The sequence below is a fragment of the Chlorocebus sabaeus genome, chromosome 13 (assembly GCF_047675955.1).
Source record: "Chlorocebus sabaeus isolate Y175 chromosome 13, mChlSab1.0.hap1, whole genome shotgun sequence".
Lineage (NCBI taxonomy): Eukaryota > Metazoa > Chordata > Mammalia > Primates > Cercopithecidae > Chlorocebus > Chlorocebus sabaeus.
In genome coordinates this window covers 21,304,284-21,320,593 of record NC_132916.1, presented here as the reverse complement: position 1 = coordinate 21,320,593, position 16,310 = coordinate 21,304,284, and the positions used below count along the sequence as shown (strand labels likewise).

The following is a 16,310-nucleotide window of genomic DNA, read 5'->3' as shown; positions in this document are numbered from 1 at the left end:
TAGAGGTATCAGCTTCTACTCTGTGGCAAAGAGTGATCACACAGAGAGAACAAGTCCAAGCCCTCACGGACTGACTTGAAAAGGCACAGTTTCCAAGCTGAGAAAACCACCAAGATAGTGTACTCTGAAATGCCCAAACACTTTTCTGCCTCCTTCAACAAAGTCTAACAAATATAACTTAATCTTTTCTTAATGACAGAGTATAATCGAAAACGAATAACAGACTTGAAATTAGTAGTACTGGGTTTGCCTAATTGAGCCAAAATATCTGAGAGAATGATCTGAGTCAATTCACTGCATCTCCCTGGGCTTGTCATCTTTCAAGGGGGGTCACAGCATTCCTTAGAGCTATTTTAAAGATTAGTTTAAACAGCACGCATAAAGTGCCTAGTGCTGTCCCCTGGCTTTTTCAGAGGGTGCACCAGGAAATGTCAGCCCCCTTCCTGTCCCCTCAGCACACAATTTGAACAGATGAATTACTGCTGTATGCCACAGGCTGTCATATGCCTCTGTGGATGCACAGTCAGAATAAGTCTCTGGTGTTTGGACAGAATAATTGCAGCCCCAGGTCTGGCCCTAGGACTTGCTTTTCTTTCTTTCTTTTTAAAGGCACTTACACCAGATATATTTTCAACTCATTTGGCTTTTTTTTCTCAGAAAAGTAGAATTTAAGCACCTGAGGCATATGACTCCTGGGCAATGGGATATGGCTGCCCTTCTGCAAATACCTTCCTGCTTTCTAAGTAGGTTTCTTTGTCTTCAAAAAGTCAGTTCCCTTTCTGCTATCTTCACTTCAGTTCACATTTCATAGATCCTTTGTGTGATAGGAATTACATGCACACACGCATGTACACACACACATAGGCATCAACTTAGCCATTCTGAAGGAAATCACAAAGCAATCAAGCAAGCAATAAGGCAGCCACATATATCTGCACGTGTATTTTAACTCAGCCTTCCCAGGAATTTGTACTTTTGAGTTTCCTAATACTTCAAACATGCTTTACAGACCATTGCCTCTAAGCTTAAACCGTTCAGTCGCTAATGCAGCTGAGTGCAGACACTACTTACTCGGATAGTTTTACAAAAAAAAAAATAAAAAATAAAAAATTACTATTTCATCTCCATGGCACACCTATGAAGAGCTATGGGTTTTCAATCTCACTCTAGAGATGGGCAAATACAGGTGTGACTACATGTAATTCAGGTATAAAAAGAGAAATAATAAGACACAATTTAGAGATGGTATCTTTCTTCATACCTGTAAACCAAAAAACACAAAATACATGATTTACTCACCTCACTAGGAATATATTTTGGCAACTCTGTGAATGATAATGGGCTGCCTTAATTTCCTAAGGCTGGAAATTTGGCGGGGCTAATCCTGAATTTATGATCCACCACTTTTCTTTCTCCTGTTATACTTTCTACTTGATTGATGGCTTATTTCCTTTATACTTAGTAGTTTCTTCTAGCTGCTAGAGTTGCCTCAATTATTCTAAGACACTTAGTCTTCAACTCTACTAACTCCAGAAAAGAGAATAAATGATATCATACATTTTAATAAGCCTCTAAAGAAAATTTAGTGAAAAACAGAGACTACAAAGACAACAGAAAAGATTAATGACAGTGAGACTTCATTCCTTGAAAATATAAAGTCAACAAAACTTTAGCCAGACTAAGAAAAAAAGAGAGAAGATTGAAATAAATAAAATCAGAAATTAAAGAGAAGATATTACAACGGATACCACAGACATACAAAAGACAAGAGACTATTATGAATACACCAAAAAATTGGACAATCTAGAAGAAATGGATAAAGTCCTACAAACATACAACCTAGCAAGACTGAATAAAAAAGTAATAAAAAATCTGAACAGACCAATAGCAAGTAAGGAGATTATATCAATACTATTAATAAAAAATATTTCCCAATAAAGAAAAATCTAAGACCTTATAGCATCACAGAATTCTACCAAACATTTAAAGAAGAGTTTCTTAAAACTCTTTCAAAAAATTAAAGAAGGAACACTTTCAAATTCATTTTATGAAACTAGCATTATGATGATACCAAAGCCAGACAAAGACACTACAAGAAAAAAAAACTTCAGGCCAGGCCGGGCGCGGTGGCTCAAGCCTGTAATCCCAGCACTTTGGGAGGCCGAGATGGGCGGATCACGAGGTCAGGAGATCGAGACCATCCTGGCTAACACGTTGAAACCCCGTCTCTACTAAAAAAAATACAAAAAACTAGCCGGGCGACGTGGCGGGCGCCTGTAGTCCCAGCTACTCGGGAGGCTGAGGCAGGAGAATGGCGTAAACCCGGGAGGCAGAGCTTGCAGTGAGCTGAGATCCGGCCACTGCACTCCAGCCTGGGTGACAGAGCCAGACCCTGTCTCAAAAAAAAAAAAAAAAAAAAAAAAAAAACAGAGAAAACTTCAGGCCAATATCCATGATGAACATGGATGCAAAACTCCTCAAGAAAATACTAGCAAACCACATTCAACAGCACAGTGAATGATTAAAAGAATTATTCACTATGATCAAGGGAGATTTATCCCTGGGATACAATGATGATTCAACATATGCAAATATTAATAAATAAATGTAATATGCCATATTAACAGAATGACAGACAACAACCATATGATCATCTGACTAGATTCAGCAAAAGCATTTGACAAAATTCAGCATCCTATCATGATAAAAACTTTGAAAAAGTTAGGCATAGAGAGAATGTGTCTCAATACAATAAAGGCCATACATGAAAAGCCCAGAGTTAACATCATACTCAATGGTGAAAAGTTGAAAGCTCTTCCTTTAAGATCAGAAACAAGACAATTATGCCCATTTTGACCACTTCTACTCAATATAGTACTAGAAGTTCTAGCCAGAGAAATTAGACAAGAAAAAAAAAACACAACTGAGAACTTGAATAGTTGGCAATCTTGTGCAAAAAGAACAAAGCTAGAGCCATCACAAGAAGATGAGAAAATAAATAACCCAATCAAAAAATTGGCAAATGACCTAATAGACCCTTCTCAAAAGAAGACATACAAATGGCCAACAGGTATATGAAAAAAATTCATCATCATTAGTCATCAGGGAAATGCATATGAAAACCATGGTGAGATATCACCTCACCCCTACTATATAAAAAGACAATAGATAACAAGTATTGGTGAGGGTGTGGAGAAAATTAAACCCTTGTGCACTGTTAGTGGGAATGTAAATTAATACTGCCATTATGTTAAACAGTATGGATGTTCTTCAAAAAAGTAAAAATAAAATTATCATATGAACCATCAATCCTATTTCTGGGTAACAGCCAAAGGAATTGAAATTACTATGCTACAGAGATATCTGTATACCCATGTTCACTGTAGCAGCATTATTTGCAGTAACTAAGATATGAACGCAACCTAGTTGTCTGTCATCAGGTGAATAAATAAAGAAAAGATGGTATGTACACACAACATACCGCTATTTAGCTTTAAGGAGTAGAGAAATCCTGTCATTTGCGATGACATGGATGAACCTTGAGGACACTATGTTAAGTGAAATAAGCCAGGCCCAGAAAGACAAATACTTCATGATCTCACTTACATGCTGAATCTAAAAAAAGTTGAACTTATAGAAGTAGCAAGTATAATGATGGTTACCAAAGACTAGGGGAGGGTGTTTTCTTGTCCATTTAGTGTTGTTATAAAGGAATACCTGAGATTGGGTAATTTATATAAGAAAAAGGTTTATTTGGCTCATGGTTCTGCAGGCTAAACAAGAAACATGGCTCCAGCATCTGCTTCTGGTGAGGGTTTCAGGCTGTTTCCACTCATGGCAGAGGGGAAGCAGAGCTGGCATGTGCAGAGATCACACAGTAAGAGAGGAGGCAAGAGAGTGGGAAGGAGGTGCCAGGCTCTTTTTAATAAACAGCTCTTTCAGGAATTAACAGTGAGAACTCACTCACACCCTGAGGGAGAGCATCAGTCTATTCATGAAGAATCAAGCAACATGACCCAAACATCCACCTACAGACCCCACCTCCAACATTGGGGATCAAATTTCAACATGAGATTTGGAGAGGACAAACATCCAAACTGTAGCAGGGGTGGATGGGCTAAGGGGAGATGTTGATCAAAAGGGTATATAGTTTCAGTTAGACAGCAGGAATAAGCTGTAGTGATCTACTTCACAGAATGGTAACTATAATAAATAATAATGCATTATATAGTTCAACATTGCTAGAAGAGTACATTTAAAATGTTTTCACCACAAAAAAATAGGTAGGTGAGGTGACAGATTTGTTAATTAGTCTGATTTAATCATTCCACATTGTAAACATATATCAGAACATCACATTTACATCACATAAGTATATAGAATTATTATTTGCTAATTAAGAATAAAATTAAACAAAAATAAAATTCAGTACATAAATGAGCTCCCACACATTCTTCAAGACCCAAATACCACCCTCTCTTTAAAATTTTGTACTGGTAGCCACACTTGACCACATGCATCCTTTTCGCACTCTGTTTTGTATTCTGCTTCTGTTATAACTCTAACACCAGTGAGGATTTTAATTATATATTTAATCATATATGCCTCTCTTTCTCTCATTAGGATGCGAGCCTCTCAAGAGAAGACGCTTTCATTTTAGCATAGAAGATAATGAATCCAAGTTGGATGAAATGGTGCTAAAGAACAAAAATTTATAAAAGGGGAGCTAAACATCCAGTCTGTATTTGAATTGATTTATTTGAGTAGTTCTCAAATGTAAATGGATATCCTCTGATGTCCTATAAATCCTATAACAATTTTAGTCATGAATGTATTAGGATTTCAAACCATCAAAATCTACTAATCTAAATGCCTTCAATTCTGACTCTGAGATACGTGGAAGACACGGTACCAAGATGCTGGACATAAATTTTGGGGGCTCTAAATTTTTTGTTTTGTTTTTAAGACAATAAAGCCATGATTGAGTCACTGAGCTTCAGTGATAACAATGAGAATCCATTATCTTGCAAACTCTTTCCCTTATGATAGTTCTTTAAGATATTCAAAAAATTACACCAGCAAGCACTAAGTTCAATTTATAATACTATGTTCACTGTATCATATTTAAAAATCAAATTGCTTTAACTTACCTTTCAATAACTTTAGTCATAAAATTAAGTGGATGTGAATCTTATTTTTAACATCAAAATGAGTAACAAGAACAATAAATCTCATACCTCAAGGATAATCGCCTTTGGTTAGGTGTAGTTAAAATATTAAACCTTTCAGATCACGTTTAATACCATACCTGTCCTGTGTATGCAAATTCCAGAGCCTGCTTTAAGCCAAGGCTGGTCACACCATGCAAATTAACTTCATCAGCTCCACTTTCCACCATACAAAGACTGAACATTGCCTGAGGTGAGGAAAGAAAGAAAGACAGTTTTGAGACTTTGAAAGCAAGGGAGCAAGACAAAATTCTACAGAGACTAGGGAAAACAAAGTTTTACAAATTAATAATTGATTTTGATTTTTGAAATGCTTCTACAAAGTGTCATTGACACAAACCACTGCAAATCATCTTGATGTCTGAACAGTTACAATAACAGCACACACAGGATGGCACTCTTCACTATATACAGTACTTCCATATGTAATACACAGTCTCATTTTGAGGTGATGGTATTTAGGCTCACCGAACTCTCTTTCTCTTGGTCCTGGATTCTCATAGCTACCAAGTTATATGCAGCAGTCCCAAATATCCTGCCCAATAGGACACGAAAAGCCTTCATCTCCTGACTTCTCTGCTTTTTTCTGCCTCAGTCCAATGAAACAGTTAGTTCCTGTCATCTGCCATTGTATTACTTCATTTTCATACTGCTATAAAGAACTGCCTGAGACTAGGGACTTATAAGGAAAGAGGTTTCATTGACTCACAGTTCAGAATGGCTGGGGAGGCCTCAGGAAACTTACAATAATGGTGGAAGGTGAAGGGGAAGCAAGGATTGTTTTTCACAAGGCAGCAGAAAGAAGAAGTGCGAAGTGAAGGGGAAGAGCCCTTTATAAAACCATCAGATCTTGTGAGAACTCACTCACTATCACGAGAACAGCATGGGGGAAATCACCCCAATGATTCAATTACCCTCCACCTGGTCTCTCCCTTGACATGCAGGGATTATAGGGTCTATGGGGACTACAGTTCAACATGAGATTTGGGTGGGAATACAAAGCCATGTGTCACACACTCCATTTTAGTGGTTCTCAAAGTGTAGTCCTTGGACCAGAGACATCAGCATCACCTGGGAACATGTTTGAGTACAGACTCTCAGGGCTCCACTGCAGACTTATTGAAACTGATACTCCAAGTGGGGCCCAGCAATCTGTATTGTAATAGGACCTCCAGGTGATTCTTATGCCCACTTGAATTTGAGAATCACTAAGCTATTCAGTGCAAGTGAATTTGCCCCCAACCAATTCTCCAAATGGCCAATTTATCGCAAATCAATATGTCAAATGAAAATTTGAAATTAAAAAAACAAAAACTTGCCAAATTAAACAAATGTATGAGTTTCCATAAAAAAATTTAAAAAGGCGGCTGGGCGCGGTGGCTCAAGCCTGTAATCCCAGCACTTTGAGAGGCCGAGACGGGCGGATCACGAGGTCAGGAGATCGAGACCATCCTGGCTAACCCGGTGAAACCCCGTCTCTACTAAAAAATACAAAAAACTAGCCAGGCAAGGTGGTGGGCGCCTGTAGTCCCAGCTACTCGGGAGGCTGAGGCAGGAGAATGGCGTGAACCCAGGAGGCGGAGCTTGCAGTGAGTCGAGATCTGGCCACTGCACTCCAGCCTGGGCGACAGAGCGAGACTCCATCTCAAAAAAAAAAAAAAAAAAAAAAAATACAACCCAACACTAATTTGTGCACCGTTAATCTTTGACTTAAGAAATATAAAGAGAATTCAATTTTGTTTACTGATAATGAGAGAAGTCTTGTGGGAACTGTTCCCTGAGATTCTGCAGTTTAGCTAACTTTATAGTAGCAAAAAAAAAAAAACAAAAACAAAAAAACTTCACTATACTATGTGGTATTTAGTCCATGCTGAATTTTTTTAATTTAAAAAATGTGATTTTTTTTTTTTACTTTTGCCAATGTATCAATATTCGTCTTTTAGAAATTTTATTTATTTAAATTTTATCAATGCCTAAGGAATGTACATATTTCGGGGGTACATATGATAATTTAATATAGTCATAATTTTTAATGACCAAATCAGTGTATTTGAGATATCTATCACCTTAAAAATGTTTTTTCTTTATGCTTGAAACATTCAAATTATTCTCTTATAGTGATTTTCTTTTCTTTCTTTTTTCTTTCTTTCTTTTTTTTTTTTTTTTTTTGAGATGGAGTCTTGCTCTATCACCCAGACTGGAGTATAGTGGCTCAATCTCGCCTGACTGCAACCTCTGCCTCCCAGGCTCATGAGATTCTCCTGCCTCAGCCTCCCGAGTAGCTGGGATTACAGGTGCCTGCCACTACTCCTGGCTAATTTTTGTATTTTTAGTAGAGACGAGGTTTCGCCATATTAGCCAGGCTGGTCTCTAACTCCTGACCTTGTGATCCGCCTGCCTCAGCCTCCTAAAGTGCTGGGATTACAGGCGTGAACCACCGTGCCCAGCTCCTTTCTAGCTATTTTCAAGTGTACAATAGATTACTGTAAACTATAGTCACTCTACTGATCTAACACTAGGTCTTATTTCTTCTATTAAACTGTATATTTGCACCCATTATTCAATATCCCCATCATCCTCACCCTCCCAACGACTCTTCCCAGCCTACTGGGTAGGGTAACCACCAGTCTACTCTCTGTCTTCATGAGATTCACTTTTTTTTTAAGCTCTCACATATGAGTGACAACATACATTATTTGTCTTTTTGTGCTTGGCTTATTTCACTTAACATAATGACCTCCAGTTCCATCCATATTGCTGCAAATGACAGGATTTCATTTTTTTATAACATTTCTTTGGGTATATATACCACATTTTCTTTGTCCATTCATTCACTGATAAGCACTTAGTTAATTCCATTTTCCTTTTTTTTTTTTTTTTTTTTTGAGACAGAGTCTTGCTCTGCCACCCAGGCTGGAGTGCAGTGGCATGACCTCAGCTCACCACAACCTCCGCCTCCTGGGTTCAAGCAATTCTGTTTCCTCAGCCCCCCGAGTAGCTGGGGCTACAGGCACGTGCCACCACACCCAGCTAATTTATATATTTTTAGTAGAGACGGGGTTTCACCATGTTGGCCAGGCTGGTCTCGAACTCCTGACTTCAATTGATCCACCTGCCTCAGCCTCCCTAAGTGCTGGAGTGCTGGGATTACAGGTATGAGCCACTGCACCCGGCCCAATTCCAAATTTTGACTATTGTGAATAGTGCTACAATAAACATGGGAGTGCAGATATACTGATTTCCTTTCTTTTGGATATATAATATATATTTTACAATATACTGATTTCCTTACTTTTGAATATATACCCAGTGGTAAAATTGCTGAGTCATATGCAAGCTACATTTTTAGTTTCTTGAGGAACCTCCATTCTGTTCTCCATAGTGACTGTACTAATTTATTCCCATCAACAGAGTACTAGGGTTCCCCTTTCTCCATATCATTGCCAGAATCTGTTATTGCCTCTCTTTTTGATAAAAGCCATTTTAACTGGGGTGAGGTATTTCACCATAGTTTTGATTTAAATCTTCTGATGCTCAGTGACCTTCAGTATTTTTTTAAATATGTCTGTTGGACATTTGTATGTCTTCTTTTAAGAAATACCTATTTTTGCCCATTTTTAAATTGGATTTTTTTTTTTTTTGCTAGTGAACTGTTTGAGCTTCTTATATATTCTGGTTATCAATCCCTTGTCAGATGGTAGTTTACAAATATTTGTCCCCATTCTGTGGGTTTGCCCTTCACTTTGTTGATTGTTTCCTTTGCTGTGTAGAACCTTTTTAGCTTGATGAAATTCCATTTGTCTATTTTTGCTTTGGCTGCCTGTGTTTTGGGGGTCTTAATCCCAAAAAGCCTTTGCCTAGACCAATGTCCTGTAGCATTTCCCCAATATTGTCTTCTAGCTATTTCATAGTTGGGGCCTTAGATTTAAGTCTTTAATATATTTTGATTTGATTTTTGTGTATAGTGAGAGATAAGGGTGTAGTTACATTCTTCTGCATATAGTTATGCAATTTTGCCAGCACCATGTATTAAAAAGACTGTCTTTTCCCCATTGTATGTTGTTGGCACCTTTGCAAAGATAAGTTGTCTGTAAATGCGTGGACTTATATTTGGGTTCCCTATTCTATTCCATTGATCTATGTGTCTGTTTTTATGCCAGTACCAGGCTGGTTTAGTTACTATAGCTTTTTAGTACATTTTGATATCTGATAGTGTAACGTCTTTGTTCTTTTTGCTCAGGGTGGCTTTGGCTATTTGGGATTTTTGTGGTTCCATTTATATTTAGGATTTTTTTTCTATTTCTGTGAAGAACGTCATTGGAAATTTGATATGGATTGCATTGAATCTGTAAACTACTTTGGGTAGTATTGTTATTTTAGCAGTATTAATTATTCCTATCCATGAACATGGAATATCTTTCCCTTTTTTGGCATCATCTTCTTTCATCAGTGTTTTATAGTTTTCCTTGTTTAGATATTTTACTTCTTTGGTTAAATTAATTCCTAGGTATTTTATATTCTTTGTACTATTGAAATAATAGGATTTTATTTTAACAAGTGTATTTTTTTATCCTCACAAGTCTATACATTTTAAATTAATATGTATAAGATGAATACTATAAACTGATGACCCATTATTCCTTGTAGAGATCTTCATTTCCATCACACTGCATTAGAGAGTTTTACGTTTTCATAATGAAAAGGATTATTTTTGAGAGCTTAATTTATGGTTAAACTTTTTACTGTTAGAAACACTAAATTATTGCTCTCTTGCCATTTAAGAAATTTTCCAAAATAGATTTTAAATACAATTTGAAAAAATAAAATAACATTCAGAATATCTTAAAGCTACTGGGAGTATTTAACATATAATATATTCAACTATATTTGATATATTAAAAAGCTAACATTCATAATGTATTTAACTTTCAGAAATTTATCATAAATTTTAAAAATTGAACATTTTTTAGAACTGAGGATGTTCCACATAGTATAGCTTAGTGGCAAGAGAAATTGCCTTGACCACTATATCCCCCTGTAGGAGAAAAGAGCAGGAGGACTCCTACAGTCTTTGCAGCTAAAGATCGCCAGTCTTCACCAACACAAACCCCAGCTGACAGAGATGCCTGGAGCCCATGCTTTTGCATACCCTGGAGCTGAAGGGGGTCACTCTGGCACCCTGCACCTGGTATGGCTTCACGTGAGCCTACAGCTGGCTGTGATGTCACTTGTCTTGCACCTGCACCAGGACCTGGCAACCCCATGCACCATGACAGTGTCACACAATCCCCAAAACCAGTGCCCCTGCATACCCCTCAGAACTTGCACTGGACCCACAACCACCACACACCCCACCCATCCTCACACCTCAGGTGATTATTTAAGAACCACCACACACCCCACCCATCATCACACCTCAGGTATCATCACACCTCAGGTGAAAGTCTTCCCCACCAAAGCCAGTCTGTAATATCTGAAAGATGTAGCAGACACCAATGCAAGGCTACAAGGAACATGAAATGTCAGGGAAACCTAACATCACTAAAGGAAATGAGAATTTCCAGTAACGATACCAAAGAAATGGAGACCTATGAATTGCCTGACAAAATTATTGTTTTAAGAAATTATCATTGAACACAGACAACTCAATAATATCAGGAAAATAATACATAAACAAAAGGGAAAGTTAGAGAAATGTAAATTTTATGTAATACACAAATGAAAGGGAAAATTAGAGAAATGCAAACCACAAAAATGAAGCAAATTCTGAAGCTGAAGAACACAATAAATGAAACAAAAAAATGCAACAGAGAGCTTCAATACCAGACTTGATCAAGCAGAGGAAAGAATTAGTAAACTTGAATACTGGTCGTTTAAAATTATCCAGTCAGAGGACAAAAAAGAAAAAAGAGTAAAAAGGAGTAAAGAAAGCCTCTGGCTTTTATGAAACAGTATCAAGTAAACCAATTTATATTATAAAAGCTTAATAAAAAGAAGAGAAATAGAAAGGAGAAGAAAGATTATTGAAAACGAATAATTACCAAAAACATTTCAAATCAGGGGAAGGAAGCGGACATCTGGATTGATGAACCCCAAAGAATCCTAAATAAGTTGAATACAAAGAGATCTGCACCAGAATGCATTATAATTAAATTTTCAAAAGTTAAAGACAGAGAATTTTGAAAGAAGCAAAAGAAAAGTGACTTGTCACGTATAAGGGAACCATCTCCATGAGACAATCAGTGGATTTTTTTAGTAGAAATATTGCAGGCCAGAAGAGAGTGGGATGATACATTCAGAATACTGAAAGAAAAAAACTGCCAAGAATACAATATCTGGCAAAACTATCCTTTAAAAATAAATGAAAGAGAAAGTCTTTCCCAAGGAAACAAAAAGGGAAACAAAAACTGAGAGAGTTTGTCACTCCTAAACCTACTTTACATGAAATGGCTAAGGGGGTTCTTCAAATTGAAACAAAAACATGCTAAACAGTAACGTGAAAGCATAAGAAAACATAAATATCACTGGCAAAAGTAAAGATATGGACAAATACATAATAATGTAACACTGTAATGGTGGTATGTAAGTTACTTTTATCCCAACATTTAAAAGATGAAAGACCAAAATTTGTTGATGGATACACAATACAAAAAGAAGTAAACTCTGACTGCAAAAACATAAAGTTTGGGGGAGGTGGTAAAAGTGGAGAATTTTTGTGTGCAATTGAGTTAAGTTATCAACTTAAAATAGACCATTGTAATTACAAGACATTTTATGCCAGGCTTGAGGTAACCACACAGAAAAAAAAAATTTATAATAGATATACAAAAGATAAATAGAAAAGAATCAAAGCAAATACTACAAAAATAATCAAATAACAAATAGCAAGAGAAGATAAAAGACCACTTTCATTCAACTTAGTACTGGAAGTCCTACCCAGTGCAATTAAACAAGAAAAAGAAATAAAAAGCATCAAAACTGGAGAGGAAAAAGTGAAATTATCTCTGTAGATAACATGATTATATATGTAGGAAACCCTGAAGATTCAACCAAAAAACAATGTTAGAACTAATAAATAAGTTTAACAAAGTTTTTTGGTGCAAAATTAACATTCAAAAATCAGTGGTATTTCTGTACACAAACAGAAAAGTAATAAAAAAGAAATTTAAGAAAACCATCCCATTTAAAAGAACAAAGAAAATACTTAGGCATAAATTTAATCAAAGAAGTGAAAGACTTGTTAACTGAAAGTTATAAAATACTAGTGAAGGAAATCAAAGACACAGATAAAATGGAAAGACATCCATGTCCACGGATTAAAACACAATGTGTTAAAATGTTCATACTACTCAAAGTGACCTATACGTTCAACACAACCCCTACCAAAATCCAAGTGGCATTCTTTATAGAAATAGAAAAAAAAATGCTAAAATCAAATGGAACCACAAAAGACCCTGAATAGCCAAAGAAATCTTAAACAAGAAGAACATACTGAAGGCATCATACTTCCCGATTTCAAAATATATTACAAAGCTACAGTAATCAAAACAGTATAGTACTATCATAAAAACAGATATATAGACCAACTAACAGAATAGCCCAGAAATAAATCCATGCATCTGTGGTAAACTGATCTTTGACAGGGTGCCAAGAACACACAAGAGGGAAAGGACAGGCTCTTCAATATATGGTGCAAGAAAAACTTGATATCTGCATGCCAAAGAATAGAATTGAACCCTTATCTCACATCATATGCAAAAATTAAATGTGTTAATGACTTAAATGTAAGATTTAAAACAACAAAGAAGAAAGTGTAGGGGAAAGTTCCTTGACATTGGTCAAATAATTTTTTGGATATGACACCAAACTACTGGCAACAAAAGCAAAAATAAGTGGCCTTGCATCAAACTAAAAACTTATGCATACCAAAGGAAACAATCAACAGATTAAAATGGCAACCCACAGAATGGGAAAAATATTTGCAAACCATATATCTGATAAAGCGTTAATATCCAATTTAAGGAACTCACAAAATTCAGAAGCAAAATAAATAAATAAATAACTGAACTTTAAAATGGTCACAGGACCTGAACAGACATGTTTCCAAAAAAGGCATACAAATGGGCAACAGGTACATAAAAAGATGCTCAATATCACTAATCGTCAGGGAAAAGTAACTAAAAACCACAATGAGGTGTCTCTTCACATCCGTTAGAATAATTATTACTAAAAAGACAAAAGATAATTGTTAGTGAGGTTGTAGAGAAAAGGGAATCCTTGTTATTATTGGTTGGAATGTAAATTGGTACAGCCATTATGGGAAACAGTAGAGAGGGTACTAAAAATTTTTTTTTAAAGAACTGCCTTATGATCTAACAATCTCACTTCTGGGTATGTATGCAAAGAAAATGAAATTAGTATCTCAAAGTGATAGCCACACTCCCATGGTTATTGCAGCATTATTTACAATAGCCACAATATGGAAACAATCTTAATGTCCCTCAACGAATATATGGATAAAGAAAATGTGAGATATACACATACACATGAACATTATTTAGCCTTAAAAAAGAAGAAAATCCTGCCACTTGCAACAATATGGATGAACCTGGAAGACATTATGCTAAGTGAAATAAACTAGACACAGAAAGACAAATATTGAATGATCTCACTTATATAGGCGTATTTTGGAGATAGACTGGGTTTAGTTCCAGACCACCTTAATAAAGCAAATATCATAACACAACAAGTCATACATATGTTTTGGTTTCCCAGTACATACAAAAGTTATGTTGACACTATACTGTGGTCCATTAAGTATACATACAAAGTGAAGAGTGCCTGACATATGGCAAGCTCTTAGTAAAATTTATATTTTGTGGTAACAATAAAATGTAGTGAAGTTTCTTTTAAGTATTCCCTGGTTAAAAGGACTGATATATTAGGAGAAGCACCAGTTTCTGGGGTTTTTTTTTGTTGTTTTTTTTTTTGTTTTTTTAAATCAAGTGTGGCTATAGATAAAAAAGGCTAACAGGAAATTATCTTTAGAGTTAAGTAGATTTTGTTTATGCATTTGTAGAAGATTACCTGAAATTCCAAAATTAAAAAAACAGATCACAGTTAAATAAAAACCTTTAGCTTATAAAATGTTGAATTTGCTTCTAAACTTCTTGAAAAGAACCTGAAAGAAATTTCAGTTGTTTTCAGTGTCTGCTTTTTACTACATGTGTGGTTAAGTTTTTAACATTCCCCACACCAACCAAGTTCTTTTTTCAGATCTTCCAAGTTGTAATTGTACCTGATATGCTGACCACCTGCTTGCCACCAATCCTGTATGTACAGTAGGACTGAAATAGCTTAAACTGCAGAAGAATATTCTGGGTTAATGAAATGGAAAAACTTCCTAAGAACAAAGGTTAAAAAAATAAAATAAGCTGCCAAAGGAGTTTTAAAAATCTACATTTCTAGGGTCTTTCAAAAGTAATCAGGGTAACACTGGCATAGAATAGGGATCCTCAATCAGAGGGTTAGTAGAGTTGGGAGGAAAACACAATTCCTTAAATAATGTATATCTATATTTGCACGTTTGTATGTGCAATAAAGAGACACCATATTGGTAATTATTTTATATCAATACAATTAAATGCATCTATAATTGTTATATTATAGAGTATGATTGTAGAGGAAAAAAATAGACAATTTTATCCTGTTTACATAAGTATTTTTTGGATCATTGCAATGAACATGTATTACTTATGTATTTCAAACAATTCCCTTTTAAAAACTTTGTTTTATTTTTAATGTTCAGAACTATGCAGGAAGATACATCTAGTTCTTCCTTGCCTTGTGGGCAATTTATCTTGGAACTTCGGCTAATTTGTTACCTTCTCTGAGCCTCAGCCCTTTATCTGTAAAATGGGAATAATACCAACTTCACAGGGTTGTCATAGGTTTAAATACAATTATGCTTAATGTCAGGCATAATATATGGCACACAGTAGATGTTTAATAGGTAGAAACTGTTGCTATAATCCAGGTTGAATGTTTCACTGTCCCATGTCTCCCTTTGATTCCAACTGAAACGACAGCTGAGAAACAGCACCCTCCACTCAACTGCTGACTAAATCCATTCATTTCAAATAGTTTCCAAATGACAGTCTCACTCTAAATCCCTATCTCTGGCTTCAGGACTTCACTTTTGCAACATACTCCTAGACTTCTACTTTATGGAATGACCCTATTATAAAAATCATCACCACCACTTCTATAAATCCAGAACTTCCACTTTGACATCACATCATACTGTTTAGAAATTTAATGTTGCCCAGGCACCGTGGGTCATGTCTATAATCCCACCACTTTGGGAGGCTGAGGCTGGAAGTTCACTTGAGGCCAGGAGTTTGAGACCAGGCTGGGTAACATAGGGAGACTCTATCTCTACAAACAATTAAAAAAATTAGCTGAGCATGGTGGTATGCACCTGTACTCCCAGTTACTCAAGACGGCGAGGCAGGAGGATTGCTGGACCCCAGGAGTTTGAGGCTGCAGTGAGCCATGATCACACCACTGCATCCCAGCTTGGACAAGAGAGTGAGACTCTATCTCAAAAAAAAATTAATGTTAAAAATTTAATGCTTATCACAATTTTTAAAAACCATAATTAACCTAAAGATTAAAAAAGGGGAATTATTATATCAAGGTCAATATCTTGGATATAATAAATTTAAAAGACATCTCAATTAGGAAGAGCCTCATTGGATATCACTTGGTGATAAGGAAGAACTTGGCCATTTGGCACAGTGAAACACCAGTTGCCTAGTCTATCCGAGCTAGTGAAACAATGTCCAGAAACCTGCTAGAGACCACGAGGAAGGCCAAAGTCTCCTTGGCAGCAAAAGAGGTGATGAGACCAACAGTAATATTTTTAAGCATATAACATCTTGAAAAGGTAGACTGCAGGCTCCATGAAGGCAGGTGCCATATCTCCTTTCCTCACTGTGGTGGTCCCAGATCCTAGGAGTACATACATGCAATAAATACAGCAAATGAATGAATCAACCAACATGATCTTCAAAACTCATC

The 16,310-nt window shown here is 36.1% G+C and overlaps 1 protein-coding gene across 8 annotated transcripts in view; it reads right to left on the bottom strand.

Moving 5' to 3' along the window:
* The window catches only part of KLHL32 (kelch like family member 32), a 242,603-nt gene that overhangs the window by 101,704 nt on the left and 124,589 nt on the right, over positions 1–16,310 (bottom strand). For all 8 annotated transcript variants that reach the window (XR_005241332.2, XM_038001106.2, XM_008007533.3 and 5 more), the window contains one exon: positions 5,309–5,416. Coding sequence is in view for 7 of the 8 variants with exons in the window: in XM_038001106.2 (XP_037857034.1) it covers positions 5,309–5,416 (108 nt within the window). In the remaining variant the exon portion in view is untranslated. The remainder of the gene's footprint in view (positions 1–5,308; positions 5,417–16,310) is intronic.